This window comes from Coenobita brevimanus, chromosome 85, assembly GCF_032717465.1.
Source record: "Coenobita brevimanus isolate Jiangsu-jjx chromosome 85, ASM3271746v2, whole genome shotgun sequence".
NCBI lineage: Eukaryota > Metazoa > Arthropoda > Malacostraca > Decapoda > Coenobitidae > Coenobita > Coenobita brevimanus.
In genome coordinates this window covers 8,185,656-8,209,231 of record NC_137038.1, presented here as the reverse complement: position 1 = coordinate 8,209,231, position 23,576 = coordinate 8,185,656, and the positions used below count along the sequence as shown (strand labels likewise).

The following is a 23,576-nucleotide window of genomic DNA, read 5'->3' as shown; positions in this document are numbered from 1 at the left end:
AACCAACGTCCCTCCGCCCCCACTGTGGTCATCGAGAGGATGAGTTAACCCCCTGGCACTCGGGCAAGTTGATGCTTTTAATCTATCCCAAGCACTTATGGCAAGTCAGAATGATTTTTCCTGTGTACAGTACAGGTTTCTCTCTTCATTCTGACTTGCCGTAAGTGCTTGGGATAGATTAAAAGCATCTACTTGCCCGAATGTCAGGGGGTTAACTCATCCTCTCGATGCCCACAGTGGGGGCGGAGGGACGTTGGTTACAAGATTGTGACAACGTGAGTTAACTTTTAACCTGGTCGTGGTGTAGTGGTATGCTGCCTGGCTCTCACCTGAGAGTCCCTGGTTCGATTCCCAGCATATTGGTAATTTACCAGATTACATACTAACTTTACAGTGACTATACAACCTCCTATGATTAGTATCACATAAGATAACATGGCACTATTATGATACTGAGCGACACTTTATCGCGAATGTACAGGCCTTACCACACTACACTCACTTTCAATAGTGTCTGTTATTATGATACTCATGGAAGCACGGTTGCAGGCAGAGAGCAACGTTGCACTCCACACACTCGTACCTAGTGTCTCTTCTGACCTGGGTAGGTCACTCGAAATCTAATTATTCACGTGAAATAACTACCAGTTTAGGTCAGCTGGAAACTTGATTTTAGACTTTGTTAGGTGGGTAACCCTCAGCCAAAAATGTATTCCCACTGAACCAATGTTATTATTGCTCTATATATTATCAACAACTATGCAAATGATTTTTTTCAAATGCTTCCTCATTGCAGGACTGAAGGGCTTAACACAACTACAGTACAACACCCTAGATTTGGGCCTCAAACATCCTAAAGAATAATATACGACTGTTTATATCCTGTGATCCAATAGACTTAACAGTTTCCTGACTGGGGGTCATAAAATTCCTACCTCTTACATGATGAGGGAGTTTCAGGCTGTCATCAAGTTCCTACTGTACTAAGTGATATGTTACTGTACTGGGTTGTTGCAACACAGAAAATATAATTTTTCTTAATGTATTTTATAATAACAATTTTAAACCGTTTTAAACCGGCACTGGCACTGGCCGTGGAATTATGTCAAACCGTTTTAAAACGGCACTGGCACGCGGCGGGTTAATGATCATGTACACTCACTATCACTAATTTTTGCTCAGGGGTTCCCCCTTCCTACCCATATATACCTAGGGAAGACAGGAGGGGAGGATGAAATGAGTGTCACCTGCCTCTGCCCCAGCTCCCATCCCTTCCCCATACCCCTGCCCAACCCATCCCCCCACTCGTCATTCTTAACTGGCTGTTACATCTCAAGCTAGCCTCATAATTTACACCCATAATCACATTACTAATACACAAACATTAAACACTACGGCATGTAAAAAGTATATAATATAACTATGAACATGCTGCAGCAAGAAATTAATGCATTATAACATTGGCAGTAAAACAAAAATGTTAACAACGGCCATCCCAGGCCTCATGCGTCGGGTGCTTGCGTGCCTTCCTGTCTGTGTCTGCATGTTTGTGTGTGTGTGTGTGTGTGTGTGTGTGTGTGTGTGTGTGTGTGTGTGTGTGTCAGTCTATATGTGCATGTTTGTGTGTGTATGTGTATTTACCTATCTATCTATCTATCTATAGCCCGACGCCTTAATCCCGCAAAGGGTGGCCACAGACAAAACGCCTCCAAGTCACTCTGTCACCCACCATTTGACTACCCTCCCCCCAACTCACCCCCCCCTCCCTCATATACCTCTCAACTCCATCCCTCCACCTCATCCTCGGTCTACCCCTCCCTCTCCCTCCTCCACATCACCTACATACACCCTCTTAGTCAGTCTTTCATTCTCCATTCTCTCCACATGTCCAAACCACCTCAGTGTATTTCTCCTAATCTTCTCAACCACATCCACATCTACCCCACAACGTTCCTTCACTTCTTCATTCGTCAACCTGTCCCTCCACGTCACTCCACATGCTCCTCTCAAGTAACTCATTTCCACTGCTCTCACTCTTGACTTGTTCCCCTCTTGCAAGGTCCACGCCTCGCTTCCAAATGTCAGGGTAGGGATCACAATACCATCATGCAGTGACTTCGTAACTTCCATACTCACCTCCCTATTTCTCATCACTGCTTTCAGTGTACCAACAACCTTCCTTCCCTGCTGTACCCTTTCACGTACTTCATCCCCCAAAGTTCCATCCTTACTCATCACACTACCCAAGTACTTGAATGCACTCACATTCTCCATATCCTCACCATCCAACCTCACTGCACACTCTGTGACTTCATTCCTCTCAAACACCATAACTTTACTTTTGTTTACATTAACTTTCAGCTTCCTCCTCCTACACACTGTCCCAAATTCATTCACCAAACCTTGCAACTCCCATTCATCTTCACTCAACAATACTGTATCATCAGCAAACAGCAACACCTAATTGTGATATACAGGAAATGTGCTACGCTCGTGGTGTCCCGTCTCTATTTCTCGATAAGTCAGATTTTGCTTTAAACTCGTTCGAGTTTTTAGACTGGACGATCTTTTTGTCCAGGCTATTCCACAGACCTATGCATCTATAAGGAAAACTATATGTTTTGATGTCCTTCAAGCAGCTTGGCTTCATCAGTTTCATTCCGTGTCCTCTTGTTACTCTTATCCCATATAAACAGATCTTCTCTGTCAAATTATCTACTCCCATCATGGTCTTGAACACTGCAATCATGTCGCCCCTCTCTCTCCTTTCCTCTAGGGAAGGCAAATCCAACTTTTCCAGCCTCTCTCTGTATGACAGATCTGCCAGACTGGGGACCGTCTTGGTTACTGTTCTTTGTATTCTCTCAGTCTTATTTACTTTCATTTTGTATAGCGACCACACTACTGCTGCATATTCTTACCTGAGGTGGATTGTGGCCATATCAATTTTTTCATCATCTCCTCATGCATGTAATGAAATGCTACTCTTGTGTTAGTCAAGAGTTTATACGTCTCTCCAACTGTCTTGTTAATATATTTTTCAGGTGACAAACAATCCTGGACCAGTTCTCCCAAATCTTTCTCTTCTCTCACTTTTGTGATTGGTTCATTACCCATCAGATATTTCAGTGATGGCCTCTTGGTACTTTTACCCTTTTCCAATATTTTACATTTTTTTGCATTGAATTTCATTTCCCACATCTGGGTCCAATCATGTATCCTGTCCAAATCCTCCTGCAGCATTGTACAGTCTTCCTCAACCTCTACCTTCCTCATGATCTTTGCATCATCAGCAAACAGACTTGCATAACTGTTCACTCTGTCTACCATAGCTACCAAATCAGGAACATTACTGGTGCCAACACCGAGCCCCGTGGGACTCCACTTGTTACTTTCCTCCATCCAGAGATCCTATCCTTTATTACTGTCCTCATTTGTCTGTCTCTCAAAAAGTCTCTCTTCGATTCCAGGAGGTTTCCCTTCAGTCCTTCTATATGCCCTAGTTTCCACATTAGTCACTTATGGGGTACCTTTTCGAAGGCCTTCTCCAAATCTAAATACGCACAATCCACCCAGCTGTCTCTCTCCTGTAGCACGTCAATCATTCTTGAGTAAAAGCTCAACAAGTTGGAAACACATGACCTTCCACTTCTGAATCCAAAGTGACTTTCAGCCAAAATATTCATCTCTTCCAGATATTTTATTCATCTATCTATCAAGATTCTCTCACACAATTTTGCGACCATGCTGGTTAGGGACACTGGTCTATAATTCAGGGGTTCTTCCCTGTTTCCTCCCTTATAAATTGGTACCACATTTGCCCTCTTCCATTCTTGAGGCACTTTCCCCTCTTCCAGAGAACACAATTAAACTATGAATCTTATCTGCCAGTTGTTTTCTGCATTCCTTCAGTACCCAATTAGAAATTCCATCTGGTCCTAGGGCTTTCCTTACATCTTGAGTTTCCAGTAATATGTACACTTCCTGTACTTCTACTTTTATATCTTTTATCAGAACATTTCTAGTTACTCCCTCCCCTTTCACAAACTCCTTTCCATTAGTGAACACCGATTGGAAACATTCGTTCATTATTTCAGCTTGCATTGCCGCATCTTTATAGACCTCTCCTTGCTTTCAGTTTGGTGATTCCTTCCTTTTGTTTCAGTTTGCCATTGACAAATGTATAAAACAGTTTGGGTTCATCCTTACATTTACCAGTTATACCTTTTTCAAAGTTCCTTTCTTCCTCTCTCCATATTCTTGTATATTCATTTCTAATTCTTTTTTATTATTCCTTTGTTCTGTTATTACCTCTCTTTATCCAGTTGTTCCACGCCATGTCCCTCTCTTTTTTAATATCATACACCTTCTATTAAACCACTCCTTTTTCTTGTTTTCTTTCCCCCTTACTCTTTGGACATATTTTTCCACTCCCGAAGTATAGAGGTCTAGAAAGATATACCACTTCCTCTGTATTTCTCTTGTTTCTCTGAATTTTCTCCAATCCACATTTTCAAAAAATTTTCTCAGTCCTGTAAAGTTTACTTTCCCAAAATTTTATCTTCCATGCCTATAAAGCTCGTCTCTTGGCACCGCGTTCCCTATTATCATCTGGAACTCAATGACCACATGATCACTTTTTCCTATAGGACACAGATATTTCAAAGATGAGTTACATCGGGTTCTTTGGTTAACAATAAATCTAGTCATGCTGGTGTGTCCTTACCTCGGAATCGTGCCTTTTCTTTGACCCACTGCGTCATGACATTATTCAATGTTATATTTGATAATATAGTGCCTCACTAATCTTCGCTGCCTCCTGAGTCCCATTCCTCCCAGTTCACCTTTTTACAATTAAAGTCACCCATTAGAATTATATTGTTGCTTTTCTCAATCACTTTTCTGTAGATAACTAGCCATGTCTGACAGCATCTCCTGGTATTCTTCGTCAGTCCACACCCTTGTCGTGGAGGAACATACATTAATGCCATATCTCTCTTGCCATTCTCTCCAGTTTCTAATTTCATATTTATCACATCAGCCCTACCCTGTCCCATTTCCACAGTATCTGCATTTATGTTGTTCTTCGCTACTATCATCACTCCTCCTGGTTTTTCTTTTCTGTCTCTTCTCCACAGTTTGTATTTACTACCTCCCATATGGACGTCAATATCTTCTCTGAACTTGGTCTCTACGAAGTACATAATATCAGGTTCATGTACCCTCAAGAAATCGTTGATTTCTAACTTTGCTGATATTAAACCATCAACATTAATACGTATATGCCACCTTCAGACTTTTTGTTGTTGTTTTTTATACACTTTTCTCTCCTCTCCGTTGGTACCACTTCCTCAATTTCTGATCCATAACTCTCCAATAAAACACTGCCTTCTCTTTCTCTGTTCTGTTTGTTTTTTGCCTTTACTTCCTTTACTAACTCCTTTATTTTAGTTCTTTTTTCCTCATTTGCATCTCTCCTTATCCCAACATTTTTGAACCCCTCTTTGATAATTTTCATGTTCTATTGATGATTTCGTTTACCATTACCTGGGACTTAAACTTTACCTTCAGTGGCCTCACCCTTCCTTCCTCATACTTTCCTAACCTAAACACTCCTTCAGCCCTTCTTGAGCTTCGTTGTTACCCTCCATAACTATTGATATTATTTCTTTAACCTTACTCATTTCTTCTCTTTCTCTTTCTGGTCTTACTGTCATACATTTTTCTTTTACTTCTGAAATTATTACACATTTTTTCTTACCTGCTACATCCCTGACTAAATATTCTCTGCTTCTCAGTACCCTAACCACTTCCTTCCCCAACCTGTTGTGATTATGTGAATGTGTGTGTGTGTGTGTGTGTGTTTGCAAAGCAGTGCACCCAACACATGAGGCCTGAGGTGGCCGTTGTTAACATTTTTCTTGTACTGTCAACATCATAATGCATTAATTTCTTGCTGCAGTGTGTTGATAGTTATATTATATACTTTTACATATCCTAGTGTTCCATGTTTGTATCAGCCCTTTGAGATTTTCAGTCCTCCGCTGATTGTGTCTGTGCCACATTCAGCCTGGCGCACATAGAGTGCACCGTCGTGCAGCGATATTTGTACTTAATCAGCCACTGTACGCTAACTTTTTATGGTAGACTAATGAATGTGGTACCATTTTAAAGCTGAATAGTTGCTCTTTATCATAGTATGGTTGAAGAAGGCAAATACGGTAGCTAAAAGGCTAATACGATGAGTAGAAGTTAGCCAAAAAGGAAAAAATTGCACACCCTTCTGTAGAAAAATATTTGTAAAAAAAAGTATTAGAGTACATGAAATTTGATTGCACCATGTCAGTCTACAGTAAATTACCTTTCCATTGATATACTATAGGTTATGGCAATTTACGCTAGTTTTCACAGAGAAAAGCGATAGCTATCGCTGTCACACAGGCGAATATCCATGCTGGTAATACTGATATTATTCATGGTAAAAGTGAGTTTATTATGCATATCAGTCTGATGTACTTGTCAGTGTAAAACCAAATAGTTGGAAAAAGATAAACAGGATAGTGTATATAGAACAAGCCCAGATAGGTTATGGAAAACATGCAAAAAAACAAATGTTGTTTCATATGACTCGAATTCGAGTCATCAGAATCTCAACGGTTGGATTTGCGATGACTCGAAATCGCGTCTTCGGAATCTCAGAGGGTTAGTAGTGGGACCAAGAGTGTTAAGCATGAAATCAGCTTGAAATGTAGCTGCCAGCTAAGAATGACAGGTGGGGGGAGGGACTGGATAGGAGCATGGGGGAGGGTTGGGAGCTGGGATAGAGGTGGGTGGTGCTCGTTTAGTCCCCCTTCCCGTCTTCCCTAGGTATACAGGGGTAGGAAGGGGGCACCCCTGGGCAATAATTAGTGATCATGAGTGTATATATATATATGTTCTGTTACCTGAATGGCAGGGGACTGAGGGTCTTTCATACTATTGTTTTTTTCGGACTATTGGGAGGGACCTCTAAAAACATTAGAAATGTGTACACTCTATCTATCTATCTATCTAGATAGATAGATAGAGTGTACACATTTCTAATGTTTTTAGAGGTCCCTCCCAATAGTCCGAAAAAAACAATAGTATGAAAGATCCTCAGTCCCCTGCCATTCAGGTAACAGAACATATATATATATATATATATATATTTTTTTTTTCATTTATTCATTCATTCATCATCATTTTATTCTGGACACCATTAGAGAATTATATTAAGTTTGGGATGATGTTTTTCATAATCAAGGGGTTAAAAATGATCTAGTTACTCATCCAGTACAATTGTATCATTTTTTGCTCTCTTCTGACTAACAACAGGTGACTTTATGAAGTTTGGAAATTGTCTAAAGTAATGAATGGGATATATAAAATTATAGTTATAGTATAACTAAAATATATGAAACTAAAATATATATTTCAGTTATTTTTATTAGTCTGTCTATCTATCTATCTATTGCCAGACACCATAATCCTGCAAAGGGTGGCCATTTGACACTGAGTTAGTTGTTTTACAGGGAGGGGCACCAACCCTCCACCAACCCACTTGTTGACACGTAGGGAGCACGTATGGTTTGGTTATATGGTTACCACCCAGCGTTGTAAATGGTTTCTTGGCTTACAGGAAACCATTTGGCTTGTCACTCAATGTAAAGCCACCTGTAAAGGAAAGAAAAGGAATAAGAAGTGACAGGAAAGATAGGAGAAATAGGAAGAGAGGAGGGCAGGCATAGAAAAAGAATGATAAAAGCTAAGGAAGTAGGCAGCACTACATCAAGTGAGTGGATGATGGTCGCCACCATATTAGTACATTACCTTAAATGCCAGGACCAATTTGCCTAGCCCTGGGTTCCTATGCTTCTCATGGGGAGACATAGGATTGGATGATGGATGGATAGATATTAGACTTTTTTTTTTTTTATACTACAAAACAAGGGTAAATCCTTCATATTTATTAAGAAATGAATTAAGTTATTACACATCGCAGCTCACACTTGACAAATTGACACAACAGTCCACCTCAATTCCTTGGCTCTAACCTCAGTCGTCACTCCTAAGTCACAGTCAGACTCCTCCAACCACTGAGACAACTCCAACTTACAGTATATCTATCTATCTATATTGATACCACATGGGGAAAGTGGTTGTGTGGTAAGAAAAATGATTAAATTGTGTTCAGTTTCATTTTGTATGTTTCTTGTTTAATCTGTTATTTATCTACCTAAAGATTTTTGTTGAAATTGAAATACTGGCATTGGCAATGCTATAAGTCTGACAGATTTGAAATTTACACCAAAGGTCATAGTCTAGGTGGACTGGGAGGCTTTGTAGCACATCTTTGCACCTTTCATCTTGCTATTGGCTTGTATACTGAACAAGCCTTTCTAGTATCGATGTAGTTTACATCAGTAGCATACATTATAACGTTTATGAATCTGGAAAATAAACTAATCTTGAATTAGGCTTTATATTTTTCTGTATTTATTTGGGGAAAAAACATCTTTGCTGGCATTTGTCCTTAGATTCATATTTCCTACCCTTCCCCCAGAAAGCACATACAGTATATCATTAAGAAAATTTAGTGAGGAACCCTTCAGTTTAAAGTAGAATATGACTTGCTATGACATGTTATGTTATTATGTAATCACGAGTACGAACATTGCCATATTTTGGCTTATACCCATTTTCATTCCTTTTCTGAAGTCAGTGAATGTCAAAAAGAGATGCATCTGATACTCAGCCATTCTCTGTCTCTCTCTGTCTTTATTTTTGAAGGAATCGTAAAATTATCATACAAAATGTAAGATAATGAGAAATGCTATTATACATCATACCGAAGGTGACTTTATTGTATATACAGTACAACCTCGATATAACAGACTTCATTAGACTGGAATTCGCTTTCATTGGACTCAAGGAGCTACTGGACTAAATTCCTATATATCAGAAAAAGTCTAATAAAGCCAGGAGCAGTCTGGACTGCCTGACCACTTCAGTTGTGTTCACCACAATAAGGTAAATAAAAGACATGTTTATCAGTGTACAGTATAGTACTATTATATGTATTACACCATTTGATTTATGTAGTGAAGTTATAACACAGTACAGTACTGCATTGGTAGTCAAAGCAGTTTAAAAACTGTTCATGTGATCTGGACTAATGTCTGATATATCAGAAAAAGTCCGGATTGGCAGGAGGAAGTCCGGATGTCGCTTTTATCGGAATTTCGCATTTTTAGGAATGGTTTGGGCCCCAATTAGTCCGTTATAGGGAAGTCTTACTGTATACAATATTTATTATACATGTGGCAACAGTACATGAGTGGCAGGCACTGCCGGCGAGCCAGTGACTCACTCAGACGCCACCTTCCAGGCTAGGACAAGTAGATATTCGTGGGCAGATTTGCATTTGAAGAAGTGCATCCGCAAGCGCAAAAACCCGAATTTGTGTAGAATTTGTCGCAAACAAAATCATACTTCTGCAGTTGCGGAATTAGCGGTTTGCGGAAGTGATTGTGGAAATGCCCAGCTCTGTTGATGATGATGAAAATTGCCAGAATAAAATACCAAATACATCATCTGTATCAGAGGATCAACTTTAGTTTAATGATAAAATGAAAAGTCAAGAGTAACAGCTGTGGAGATAGGACTGTTAAGGAGTGTGTGTGGAATGCAGAGAGTGGGTAGGGTACGTATACAGAGGAAGGAAGTCTTTGGACACCAGAATTGAAGAGAGAGTGCTTAGATGGTAGCAACATGTGGAGAGAACAGAAGTGAATAGAATGGTGAAAAGGGTATATCTGAGTGAACTTGAAGGTGGGAGGAGACATGGTGGACCTAGAAGAAGGTGGATCGATATGGTGAGTGAGTGTTTGAGAAAGAGAGGTATAGGAGCTAACAAGGCCAGGACACTGACAGGCATTTGAGCTGGCTGGATGAATTTTGTGTAGGGGAGTGTATGACCAGGGTTTGGCACCCCATTTTAACCTGACAGTCATCAGATTGACTCTGTCAGGTAGGTGAGTGTCAAGCAATTTGTGGAATGTATTTTTACCCATCACTTGGAGCCAGGACTCTGGGGGCTTGAATGATGAGTGAATAGGAGTGTGGCTCATTCAGTTGGGCAAACTTGGTTACTATTTTCTTCTGTCAAGTTTTTAATTCTGGCTCTCTGGACCCAAGTTTTACCCACCTTGAGGTGGACAAGGAGGTCTGGATGATGATGATGGTAATTATTCTTGCTATCATTAAACAACTTTACTCAAATCAGTAAGTACCACCAGTAATGAAGATGTTAATGGAGGTTGTATCTAACCCATCCAGTTCAAAAAGTCTCACAGAATAAACTGACCAAGTGGTTATTTTTGTTGTTGTTATTGTGCTATCCCAGTCTGTCTGATTGAGCAGACCCATCAACCACAGGCAAGCAGCCACCCCTGCAGGGCTGTACAATGATGAGAACCAAGGTTCACATGTGGCTGACGATGCCTTGCAACAGCTAGGCAAAAAGAGTAGTGTGGAGGTTTGGTTCCTGGTGGATTCCGCATTTGTGCCTCTCCACCCAGTTAATAGGGGCATCGTAGTATGATCCATGTCACCTTGTTGTTTGGCTATATGGTTACCACCCAGCATTGTAAATGATTTCCTGAGTTACAAGAAACCATTTGGCTTGTCTCTCAGTGTAGAAGCACCAGAAATGGATAATCCATTCATCCATCATCCAATCCTACGTTTCCCCATGAGGAGTGTAGGAACCCGGGGCTAGGCAACTTGGTCCTGACATTTAAGATGAGAGTGACCAACCTCACTCAGCCCTGAGTGGTATTACGTGAGCAATAAACCCCAACCACCTCTTGGATATAAACCTTCACCGGCTGAATCTGACTGGAGCATTGCAATTACCCACTAAACCAGCTAGCACTATAATTTGCTTATATGGTTACCACCCAGCATAGTAAATGGTATCCTGGTGTACAGGAAACCATTTGGCTTGCCACTTAGTGTAGTCACCTAGAAGCAGAAGGAACAGGAAAGAATGAAGGAAAGAAAGACAAAAGAGGGAGTGTAAAGTCACCCATAGGCAGAAGGACGAGGAAAGAATGAAGTAAAGAAAGACAGAAGAGGAAGGAAGGAAAGGAGGGAGGAGAGGACAGGGCAGACACCTGAGAGCAGCACAACATTGAATGAGTGGATGGTGAGCACCCCCACCTACCACAAGAAAAAAAGAGTAATAAATAGTGACAGGAAGGATTGGAAAAATAGGAAGAGAGGGGGACATACACTGAAAAAGAATGATAGACATGAAGGAAGAAGTAAACAGCACTTCATCAAGTGAGTAGATGATGAGGTAATAGGAGCATACAGTAGATTTTAATTATAAGTTGATTGTTTTTTTTTTGTCTTTTTTTTTTTTCCACTCAACCCCTCAAATCTGGTAATGTATTTTCTAACTCTTTCTTTCTACCAACAGACAAAGTTATTCACTCTGGAGACACTGTGAACTGGAGGTAGTAGATACGTAATAGTCTTCATTAACCCTCTCACCACTAGAGGTCCTTCTTGAACTGAATAAGCTCATCTTATGATAGCAGAGAACAAACTGTTAAGGGACATTGTTGGATTTAAAGGATTTAGTCTTCATTAGATTACAAAAAGATTGCCCATTACAGTTCCATGGCAACCTTCATAAAGCTGATTCATCTCTTTCTCCTGTTTTATAGTATCAGTTGTAAAAAAAAAATGTCTTGAAGTACATCCTTAACATGCAGTGTAACATGACACGCTCATATAAAGTACAGATAGTCCTTGTTATAAGCAAGGGATGAGTTCTACAATATAATAACTTTTTACATACAGTTGGTCCTGCAAATTGGGGGACTGGCAAATCAGACTCATAGGTATCAATTGAACTTAATACAGTAGCAAGTTTTCTTTAGTTTGCTAATGTCTTAACAGCAGAAATGAATGTCAGGAAAGTACAGTTTATAAGTAGGACTGCTTGTATGTCATGACCTTGTACCTTACTGTCTTCCAGGTGCCATTCCTGTCAGTTGGTGCAGAGTTGGGGGAGGTTCATAAGTTGTGGCAAGGCGAGAGCAGTATATCAGGTGGTTATGTTGTGGAGGAGGTGGAGGCACCTGGAACACCACCCCTCAGGCGCCTCATCTTTTTGGATAACCAGAATGCCATACAGTCGGAGGGCAGGCTAGTAGATGGTTGGTTATGTTTTTATTTTTATTTTTATTTATTTTTGTTTTTTTTCTCGTAGAGCAGTATTGCAGTCAGGTGACTCAGCACTTAGCGATAAGCCTTGTGGTTTCGTATAGCCCAGGGTCCAGATACACAAACTTACGATCATTTCCCTCTCATAACTGAAGTTTTGCTACTGTATGTAGGAGGGACAGGGAGGCTGTAGAATCTTCCTCTTTGTCTTGGTCTAAGTTTGTAAATAACTGTGAATATTGAATTTTACTGATATTGGTAAAGGTATGTAGTCTCTGAGTGGGTTCTAGTTCATTATAAAGTTGGTTTTCTAGCAATGCAACCCAATCATATGACAACAGATTCCTGTAAATGGTTTCCTGAGATGGGATTCTTAGACATATTTACAATCAATTCCTAATCAGAACTTAGGTAGGTTTTTTACAGGAAGAACAGACTGTGGAAAGATTTTGCATGCCTTAATCTTCCAGCAGAAAACAGTTATAACCTGCTGTAATTTCCTACTACAACTTAAGATTTCATGCACCCATCCATCATCCAATCCTTTGTTGTCCCATGAGGAGTGTAGGAGCCAGGGGCTAGGCAAGTTGGTCCTGACATTTAAGATGAGAGTAACTAGCCTCACTCATCCCTGAGTGGCATTTGTGAGCAATAAACCCCAACCACCCCTTGCATATAAACCTACGCAGGCTCAATCCAATTGGAGCACCTTAATTACCCACTGAACCCCCAGGTGCCATAATTTGGTTATAAGGTTACCACCCAGTGTAGTAAATGGTTTCCTGATGTACAGGAAACCATTTGGCTTGTCACTCAATGTAGAGTCGCCCATAGGCAGAAGGAAGAGGAAAGAAGGAAGGAAAAAAAGAAAGACAGAAGAGGGAGTGTAAAGTCACCCATAGGCAGAAGGAAGAGGAAAGAATGAAGGAAAGAAAGACAGAAAGGAAGGAAGCAAGAAAGGAAAGGGCAGACACCCAAAGCTGCACTACCATCCACTCACTTGAGTTGCAGAAACATTACAGAAAAGAGAAGGATGGGTGGATAGTACCTACAGTTTGTAGATTTCAAGAAAGCATTTGACGGAGTACTGCACCGAAGACATTATGGAAACTGCTGGATGCAGGATTTTCAAAGAAAAAGAGTAATAAGAACAATTCTGTTGGGAAATTACTCATCATGGAGAGAAGTGACTTGTGGATTTCCACAGGGCACAGTGCTGGTACCATTTGTGTTTTTAATATATAAGAATGACATAGACAGTAACACTGGAAAAGGCAGTTGTCTAAATATGTTTGCTGATGATTCAAAAATACAATGGAGAATTACTAATACTGATTCTTGCAGAGAGCTGCAAGAAGAATTAAATAAATTTCATGAATGGAGCAATAAATGGCAAATGGAATTCAGTGTGGACAAGTGTCACGTAATTAAGTTTGGTAAAAGTGAAAAAAGACCAGACTGGGATTACGAGTTAGGAAGTTCAACCGTACACATATCAGAAAAGGAGAAGGATCTAGGAGTGATTATCAGTAAGAGACTATTTCTGGCTGACTGCTTCAGTGAGAAGGTATGAAACATGCTTAAACTGCTTGCTAATATAAAAATGGTATTCACATATATAAATGAAGACATGCTGAGAAAGATAATAACATTATTCATCAGACCAACCCTTATGCATCAGTAGTCTGGAATCCTCATCTCAAAAAACACATAGATAAGATTGAAAAAGTACAAAGGGCTGCTTTAAGATGGGTACCGAACTTAAGGGATCTAAGCTATGATGAAAGGCAAGAAAAATTCAATCTTCCAACACTACAGAAGAGAAGGAAAAGAAGAGACATGATTATGCTATATAAATGCATCTCAGTGAAAGAGAGGCATAAATGAGTGTATAACCTATGGGGAAGCATCAGCAGGATGCTGCTGCAAAAACTACATAAAAAGAGAGGTGATAAAGACATAAAGAAATTCAGTTTCCCAAATAGGGCAGTTGATCAGTGGAATGCACTACCAAATGAAATGGTGTGTGCCAAAACAGTTCATAAATTTAAGGATATATATGATAAAAATGGTATACTGTAATACATGGGACAATATGAGCTTGCTCATTCCTGTAAAAATACAATTAGGTAAGAACATGCACACATGCATGCATGTGTGGGTGCAGTTGTTTTACACACACACACACACACACACACACACACACACACACACACACACACACACACACACACACACACACACACACACACACACACACACACACACACACACACACACACACACACACACACACACACATTTATATAGGTCTATACGTATTACATATTGTATGAGGATAATAATAAAAATGCAAGGTAGGGCATTGGATGTTAGAGTGTCCATAGTGAGAGATGGTAGAGATTGGAAATTGTAAGTAGCTACTATTCCTTGATACTGATGCTGTTCTGTTCAGCAAAGGGGAGTGGAAATTGTGATTCCTGATGAATAAGTTTGGAAGTGCATGTACAAAATGAAATTTGAAAGTACAGTAAATCCTCACTATGCCAAAGCCAGTTAACCTGAACTTTGGCTGTATCAATGACCTGTCCTGTCTCAAAGGCTTTCGACTGAGTCTGGCATAAATCTTTAATTTCCAAACTGTCCTCTTAGGGTTTCTATCCTTCTGTCTGTGCCTTCATCTATGGCTTCCTTTCTGGTCATTCTGTAGCTGCTGTTGTAGAAGGCAACAGTGGTGTTCCTCAGTGCTCTATCCTATCACCAACTCTCCTCATTTTATTCGTCAATGACCTTCTAAGCTGTACATCTAACCCTACCATCTCACACGCTGATGATTCCACCCTTCACCTTTCTATTCGGTTCCCGCAGCGTCCAACTCAGCAATTACTTCAACAATCAAGGATATGGCACACCTAATGTCTGACTTGGCTCATATTTCTGACGGGGGTAAAAATAATCTTGTTGTTTTTAATGCATCAAAGACTCAGTTCTTACACCTATCAACCCGACAAAATCTTCCGCAGGAGTACCCACTGATATTTAATAATATCCAGCTCAATCCTGCATCATCGTTGAACATGCATGTGGTTTCATTCTCTCAGGACATATCTTGGAAAGACCATATTTTATTTCGTAAAATCTGTGCCAAGCTGACTCCGTTCATTCTTTACCTCTGCACAGTTGTTGACTTTATACATGGGTTTTATTCACCCCAGTATAGAGTACACCTCTCATGTGGGGAGGCTCCCCACATACAACTCTTCTCAGTAGGTTAGAGTCAAAGGTTTTTTTGTCTCTCTCTCTTCTATCGCTACTTTGGTGGTCACTGCTCCTCTGAACTGTCTGCTTGCATCCCTCCACCTCTATGATGGGCATGTAGCACCTGTCTGGCAACAAACTCTCATCCCTTTTCTGTCCAGCTCTCTAATGCAAGAGTTAACCATTACTCCCAGTCCTTCATTTATGCAACCGGTCAACTCTGGAACTGTCTCCTTCTGGCTGTATTTCCTACTTCCTTTGATCTCCAATCTTTCAAATGCAGTGTGTCCAGGCATCTCAAAATGAATGGATCTCAAATTTGGCTTTCTTTTGTATTGTTTTTGTTTTTTTTCTTGGAAGGAATGGTTTGTGGGCTCATAGCCTTTGGTTCCTTCTTTCTTGCATAAAAAGAAAAAAACACTGATCCTACCAAGCAGCCTTCAAATACATATATATCAAACAAAGTTTTGATTTATCAAGGTGATGCAGCAACCAGACCAAGCAAAAGGCAAATTACTTTTCTTTTTTTTTTTCTTTGTTCAGTTGTTTATTATTCAATCTATCTATCTATTGCCAGACGCCATAATCCCTTAAGGGGTGGCCATTTGACTTTGAGTTATTTGTTTTATGGGGATGGGCACTAACCCTCCACCAACCCACTTGCTGACACTTAGGGAGCCCGTATGATTTGGTTATATGGTTACCACCCAGCGTTGTAAATGGTTTCTTGGCTTACAGGAAACCATTTGGCTTGTCACTCAATGTAAAGCCACCTGTAAAGGAAAGAAAAGCAATAGGTGACAAGAGAGATGGGAGAAATAGGAAGAGCTTATTATTGATTGAAAATAATTAGTATTTATTTATACGGCATCCAGGTACAGTATATGCTCTATAAACCCACACAAAATTTAAAAAAAAGTGTGAACACATATTTTATCAGATATCCACCAAACAAACTTGGTATAAAAAGAATTTGGAGTCAGTTTAGTCCCTCCTGATAAACATGTAGTATATTGAACAGTTGGTTGTGCTGACACATATTTCATCAGATATCCACCAAACAAACCTTGGTATAAATAGAATTTGGAATTGTTATAGTACCACCTGAGAAACATCTAGTATGTTGAACAGTTGGTTGTATTGTCTGCCTTTTTCTCCCAGTTAGTTTGATATAGTGAGGATTCACTGCACAGTATTATGGTCTTTGAGAAGAATGAAATCACAGAGTGCATATGAAAGGGAAATGGTCATGAAATTCAGAACATGTGCAAAGATGGAATCTCAGAGTATGAAGTGCAAGTTAGGATACAACCAAGAAGGATGGTTGCAGGTACACTGAGGGCAGTCATAATGAATAGGAGAGTGAGTAAGAAAGAAGTTGTTGCACAACAGTTCTGTGTTGTGATACCCACACGAAAGTATGAAAATGAAACTTGGAACTTGTTGGAAGGATGCAGTTCAAGAGTAAGAGGAGTGGAAAAAGAGTTATCTGAAAGGAGTATGTGGAGTTTCATGAAGTGACAGGCAAACAGACAGATAAGGAAATTAAGGTACATTGTGGTTTTGACATGGAAAACCATGGATGAGGTGGAGGAACAAAGTGAAGATGTATATGAATATAGGAAGGTGTAAGATGGAAGGAGAGCAACCTAATTGCAGAGGAGAGGGTGGCATGGAGGTAATTTATTTGCAGCTGCCCTCTCTTGGATTCAGACATGTGCCAATATGTAATAGATAGATAGAAGTACTGATTGTAGAAAATTACTTTACTTTGTCAGTCTTTTGTGAAAATTGTTGATAGAGATCCCCAAATTGCCAGTGTTTTTGTGGAGATAGAGATGTAGGTAATGTGATAAATTAACCAGTTATGTTGTTCCATGCAACCTATATCCTCTGGTAATCAGAGAAGGAGAAAAAGAAAAAGAAGAGAAAAGGAGGTAGTGGAGGACAGGAAGCAGGAGACCGAGGAGGAGGAGCAGAGAAGAATTCCATCCGGCCCATTGACTACTCTCACCTCTCCTGCCAGCACCACTTAGCAATGGTTGGAGGGATGGCTTTGGCTCCCTCATCTCCCCAGCCTCCACCCAATACCCCAGCCATGTCTGTTCTCCTCCTAGGCTTAGGAGGAGGCCTTTTAGCAACTTACATACATAAGTACTTCCCAAAGGTACTGTGCCAGAACTGTGAATGTGATCGCATAATACACTCAGACCTCGATTAACGTAGTAAATACAGTAAAACCTCGATATGACGGACTTCAATAGACCGGAATTTGCTTTTATCGGACTCGAGGAGCTACTGGACTAAATTCCTATATATTGGAGCAATTCTGATAAAGCCAGAAGCAGTCCGAACTGCCTGACCACTTCAGCTATGTTCACCACAATAAAGTAAACAAAAAACATGTTTATCAGTGTACAGTACAGTATTATTTTATATATTATACCACCTGACTAATGTAGTGAAGTTATAACACAGTACGGTACCACAGTGGTAGTTAAAACTGTTTAAAAACCGTTCATGCAATCCGGACTAATGTCTAAATATATCGGAAAAAGTCCGGATTAGCAGGGGCAAGTTCGGGTGTCGCTTTTATCGGAATTTTGCATTTTTCAGAATGGTTTGGGCCCCAATTAGTCCGTTATAGTGAGGTCTTACTGTATAACCCATACATGGGCTGCGGTACTCAGAACTGTAGTACTCAAACAATTATGTTCATATGTATACTTCCTCAGCTCAATCTGGCCACTTCCCTAGAGTCCCACCACTACCCCTTCTACCCACCCTACCCCACATAAACAATCTTGACTGACCCCCACCATCATTTAATCATTGTTACAGCATAACCTGTGACAATTAAAGAACATTAACAATAGGGTTCCCTCGCACAATCTGCTTGATCTTCTCCCAATCCTTCCAAATCATCCGTGTGGCGCTTTCATTCACCCCATGCTTACATGCCATGTCAGCCTTATTCCTTGCTCTATTTCCATCACTGTCTCAAACTTTTGGGCATGCGTGAAGGTGCACTGCTTCCTGGGTGGCTAGGATTGGTATCCTGGTGTGGCCCCTCTCAGCACGTGGACACACACACACACACACACACACACACACACACACACACACACACACACACACACACTAACATGGCTAGACCTTGGTGAGACGCGAGAAGTGAAGTGGTAGTGGGTTTGTAGAAGTCTGGTCAGGCCGACTATGTATGAGTGGAGTAGCCAGCCACAGCAAACCAGGCGCATGACATCACTGCTTGGGAATGAACCACGTAACTTTGAAACAAACCCTATGTAACTCGAGCTTTGTTGCAGAACTGTTGACCGCATGACTTCAAAACTGTGTTAAACACCAAGTTAATCGAGGTTTGAGTGTACTGTTATTAGATAGGTACTTGTTGATTATTGCAGGTACAGCCCCACCTACGTCTGTTAACAAGCAGTCTTCAAGTTATGAATAATGCAAAGAAATCCAGAAACTTTGCTCATAAGTTTTCAGTTACAGTGTCTAAATTTAGTATTGTCTCCTATAAAGAGATACAGTCAGTCAGGTACAAACAAATACAGCTCAGCCACATGGCCCTGAACAATTCAAGACTGCCTGTAACTGCAGAACTGAAGGGGATGACTAACTGCCTGTATTGCTGATATCCTGTTGCCTCCCGAGAACTGCTTCAATGTGGTTGGCCATGATGGAAGAGCTGCTTTTTCCTTACTAGGATTTAATATCCATTTCCTGACCCCAAATACATTCTTCGACATTGTATAGTAATCAAGGTCCATCAGGATCTTTCTTTTCTTTTTTTTTTCTTTTTTCTTTTTAAGACTTATTCTTCAACTCTGGGTATTATAGATTCATAGTTACTGATCATCCTCATCATTACTTTTTCCCATCTAAGGGTAAGGTGAGGTAGGGTCCAAAGAACAAGAGAGAGCTGATAGAGGGAGAACTAACAAAGGCTGCCAAACTGAGTGGGCCACACACTCATTCACTCACCATTCAAGCCCACAGAATCTTGACTTCACCTCACAGGCGTAAATATCCACACTTATGCACTTCACATTACCTGTTAGCTGAGTCAATCCAACAACTATCACATCACTAAGAAAAACAGGTGCCATACACTCTTTTGTACAAACTTCTTCCAACCAGCTCAACCCACTGTCAGTTCCCTTGTGTTGTCAGCCTCCATACTTCGCTTTGTCATACACTGATGTACGTTGATATCATTAGTACAGTATACAGGTATCACTTAGTCATTACAATTTTTTTAATCGTTTTTTTTTTTCTTTTTTTTCCCCATAACTCTGTGCATGTGAGACCATATTGAGATTACATATTACAATATAGTGTTTAGTAATAAATTTCAGAGGAAAATTCATGGTCATCTTCCAACACACATTTGTGTTAACATTTAAGAGACCATTGACCATGTGTAGGACTTTTCATTTGATGGCAGCTCTCCAGCCATTTTCCTACTGTGTCCACTAACCCAGAGGTGTTCATACAGGACATGAGAGACAGTGGAAAGATGCACAGACATTCCTTGTGTTAACAATCTCTCACTGCAGCTGGAAGGAGTTTGGATATACTGTATATATATATATATATATATATATCTATCTGTCTATCTATCTATCTATTGCCAGACGCCTCAATCCCGTTTGGGGTGGCCACAAACAAATCGCCTCCAAGTCGCCCTGTCCCCCGCCATTTCACTGCCCTGCAACCAACTCACACACCCCTCTCTTATATACCTCTCCACCCCATCCCTCCATCTCATCCTCGGCCTCCCCCTCCCTCTTCCACCCTCCACCTCACTCACATACACTCCCTTCGTCAGTCTTTCACCCTCCATCCTCTCCAGATGGCCAAACCACCTCAGTGTGTTCCTCATAACGCTCCCTATCACATCCACATCAACACCACAACGTTCCTTTATATCCTCATTCGTCAGCCTATCTCTCCATGTGACTCCACAGGCTCCTCTTAAATAACTCATTTCCACTTCTCTCACTCTTGACTTGTGTCCTTCCAACAACATCCAAGCTTCACTTCCGTACGTTAGAGATGGTATCACAATACTGTCATGTAGTAACTTTTTCACTTACATGCTCACTTCCCTGTTTCTTATCACTGCTTTCAAAGAACCAGCAACCTTTCTTCCCTGCTGTACCCTTTCAAGCACTTCACCCTCCAAACCTCCATCCTTACTCATCACACTACCCAAGTACTTAAACGTACTCACATTTTCTAATTCCTCACCATCCAACCTCGCTGTACATTCACTGACTTCACCTCTCTCAAAGACCATATAACTGAGGGACTATATATATATATACATATACTATATACGTATGTATATACAGTGTATATATATATATATATATATATATATAAATATATATATATATATATATATATATATATATATATATATATATATATATATATATATATATATATATATGTAATAAGAAAAAACTTTGGAGTAAGTGTGCAAAATGAATATAAGAATTAGGCATAGGTCCAACTGCATCTTTGAACAGCAAACAACTGTGATCCCACTGGGAGGATTTCCAACAAATTTATGGTCACAGTGAAATTTCAGCACTGCCCTTCTCAAGTAAAATTGAGATGAAATGAAAGCATCACTTCACATGCACTTGTGTATGATGAGAATGTGAAAGGCTTTATACCTTCTTCAATGGTGCTCTGACAAAAACTTACTAGAAGAGAAAAATGCAGTAGTCCCTCAGTTATCTGACGTAATAGAGCCAAAGGCATGTCCAGGTAGTGGCAGTGTCCGGATAATGAACAATATCCCCCTACTATCTCCGGACCCTACCTATACACAACCTCCAGCCTATGCCTAACCTATTTGTACAGTACCATTGCTTGCTTTGGCAGTGTTTTCCAGCCATTCAGGCATATTTAGACAACAAAACACACATAGGAATATCAGAAATAATTTTTTAACCCCCTCCCCAACAAAAAAAAAAAAAAAAAAACACCTAGCTATACACTACTGTACGTATAGTACCCTTCCTGATTTTGGCACTGTTTTCTGGTCATTCTGCCATATTTAGACATCAAAACACACAGGAATATCCAAAGTAATATTTAACACCAAGAAAGCCATGCAAAAAAAAAAAAAAAACATTAAAAACCCCAAAACACCCTACAGTACCTATACACTACTGTATGTACATTACCTCTCCTAATTACGGCACTGTTTCCAGGTCAGTCTGCCATATTTTGACATCAAAACACATATGGGAATATCGTAAATAAATTTAAACACCAAAGAAACTATGAAAAACCCCAACGTTCCCTGCGAAAATACATTCTGTGGGGGTACTCACCACCCAGTGCACTGCAGACAGGCTTCGTAACCCGCACACCTCCAGCAGGTGTACAGTTGTCCGTGTGGTCTAGTGGCTAACCTTTGCATTTAGCAAAGGTCAAAGAACTCCTCCTCCTCCTGTTACACCAGTGAAATAGTTTTTACACTATAAACAGTTGTTCACTTTGTGAAGCTAGGTTTTTATTTTGATTTCTCCCCAACATTCCATTGTTATTTTTTTTTTTTTCCTTTTTTCTCCCAGTGAATCAGTTTATAGTGTATTTCCACAGTTCATGGCAAGTTAGATTATACCATGGCAAGTAGATTTTCTTTTCATTTTACACAATTCATGGTAGGTTAGGTTGTACCATAGCAGGTAGATTTTCTGTTCATTTTATAATGGTAAAGGAAGATAGTATATAAAAAGTAAGTGAATCTCCCTAGAAATTCAATATTTCATTTTTAGAGTAAATTGTCCATTTGTAACAACATCCCTTAACCAGTTGTATATTATTTTTTATTTTTGTGGTACAGTAAACCCTCAAAGATCTGGACTAGTTGGGGCTATAACCCTGTTCGGATCTCGAAAAATCCGGATCTTCCAGAAATTATATAAATTTGCTCATATGAAAGAAAACTTATGGCGGTTTAGGTATAACTTAATGCAAAATAAAAACAAACAGTTATTTTTTATATTCACCTTGCCAATACAGTATAAAATGAATAGGATAGTATAATAATGTGTACAAATATTTTTTTGTAAATTTTAATTAATAAATTGTGTATCTTGTGGCCTATGTTTTAAATTGAAAATTTGCCAAGAAATGGTCCGGATCTTTGAAGTCCGGATCTCTGAGGGTTTACTGTATTTTGGAAATATTGCTGCAAAATGCCATCTATACTGAATGTCTGCCAGGAGTGTAGTGGTCGTTTTGCGCCTCGGTATTTTTTGGATTACTTTTCGACTCCTGTGTGCAAACTATGAATCATGAGAAGTGATCTAGAAAATGGTTTAGCCGAATCGCAGAGAAATTACAGGGAATTCAAGGCAGAGTTGGAGATACTGAAAGAGTTTGTAGCGGCAAACGTAGGACTCAGCAACAGCACTCAAGAAGGAAGACGCTTACAAACTGAGCTTATACAAGCCCCCGCCCATCAGGCAGTTACAAATGATAGTGTACCAGTATCTTCCACACCCAGCGATTCAGTACGTTCCTCGCCAAGCGAAGTCCCCTTTACTATGGTAAGAAATGGCGCAAAACCCGGAAAAGGTACGAGGAAGCACTTTCCCATAACTACAGTAACCCCTCCAATATCCGGATCAATAGAGCCATCGGTAGGTTCGGATATTGGTTTTGTCCGGATATTGGGCCCCAGCTTATGGACTTGTACTTACGGACCCTAACACAGAGAAACACCTATACAACTCCCTCCGGACATGCATAGCACCTATTTAACACCCAAATCACACCAATAAGGCACATAAATGACTGAAATAAATGCAATAGACACATAAAATGTGGGTTTAGAAGTATGTTCATACATTAATAAACATTCTGGTACTTATGGACTCTAACCGAACCTAACCTAACCGAACCTAACCGAACTCTGAAAAACACATTCCTACTGCACATGCATGAGGTAAGTTTAGTATGGAAAGAAGTACAGTATGACACTTTCTGGTAAGTATAGTATGGGAAAA

At 40.0% G+C, this 23,576-nt stretch overlaps 1 protein-coding gene across 1 annotated transcript in view; it reads left to right on the top strand.

The window, feature by feature from the left end:
• Positions 1 to 23,576, top strand: part of LOC145410337 (eEF1A lysine and N-terminal methyltransferase) — a 106,079-nt gene that overhangs the window by 63,218 nt on the left and 19,285 nt on the right. Inside the window, exons 9-11 of the mRNA XM_080280475.1 lie at positions 12,071 to 12,244; positions 17,423 to 17,456; positions 17,496 to 17,683. Coding sequence (XP_080136601.1) covers positions 12,071 to 12,244; positions 17,423 to 17,456; positions 17,496 to 17,683 — 396 coding nt within the window. The remainder of the gene's footprint in view (positions 1 to 12,070; positions 12,245 to 17,422; positions 17,457 to 17,495; positions 17,684 to 23,576) is intronic.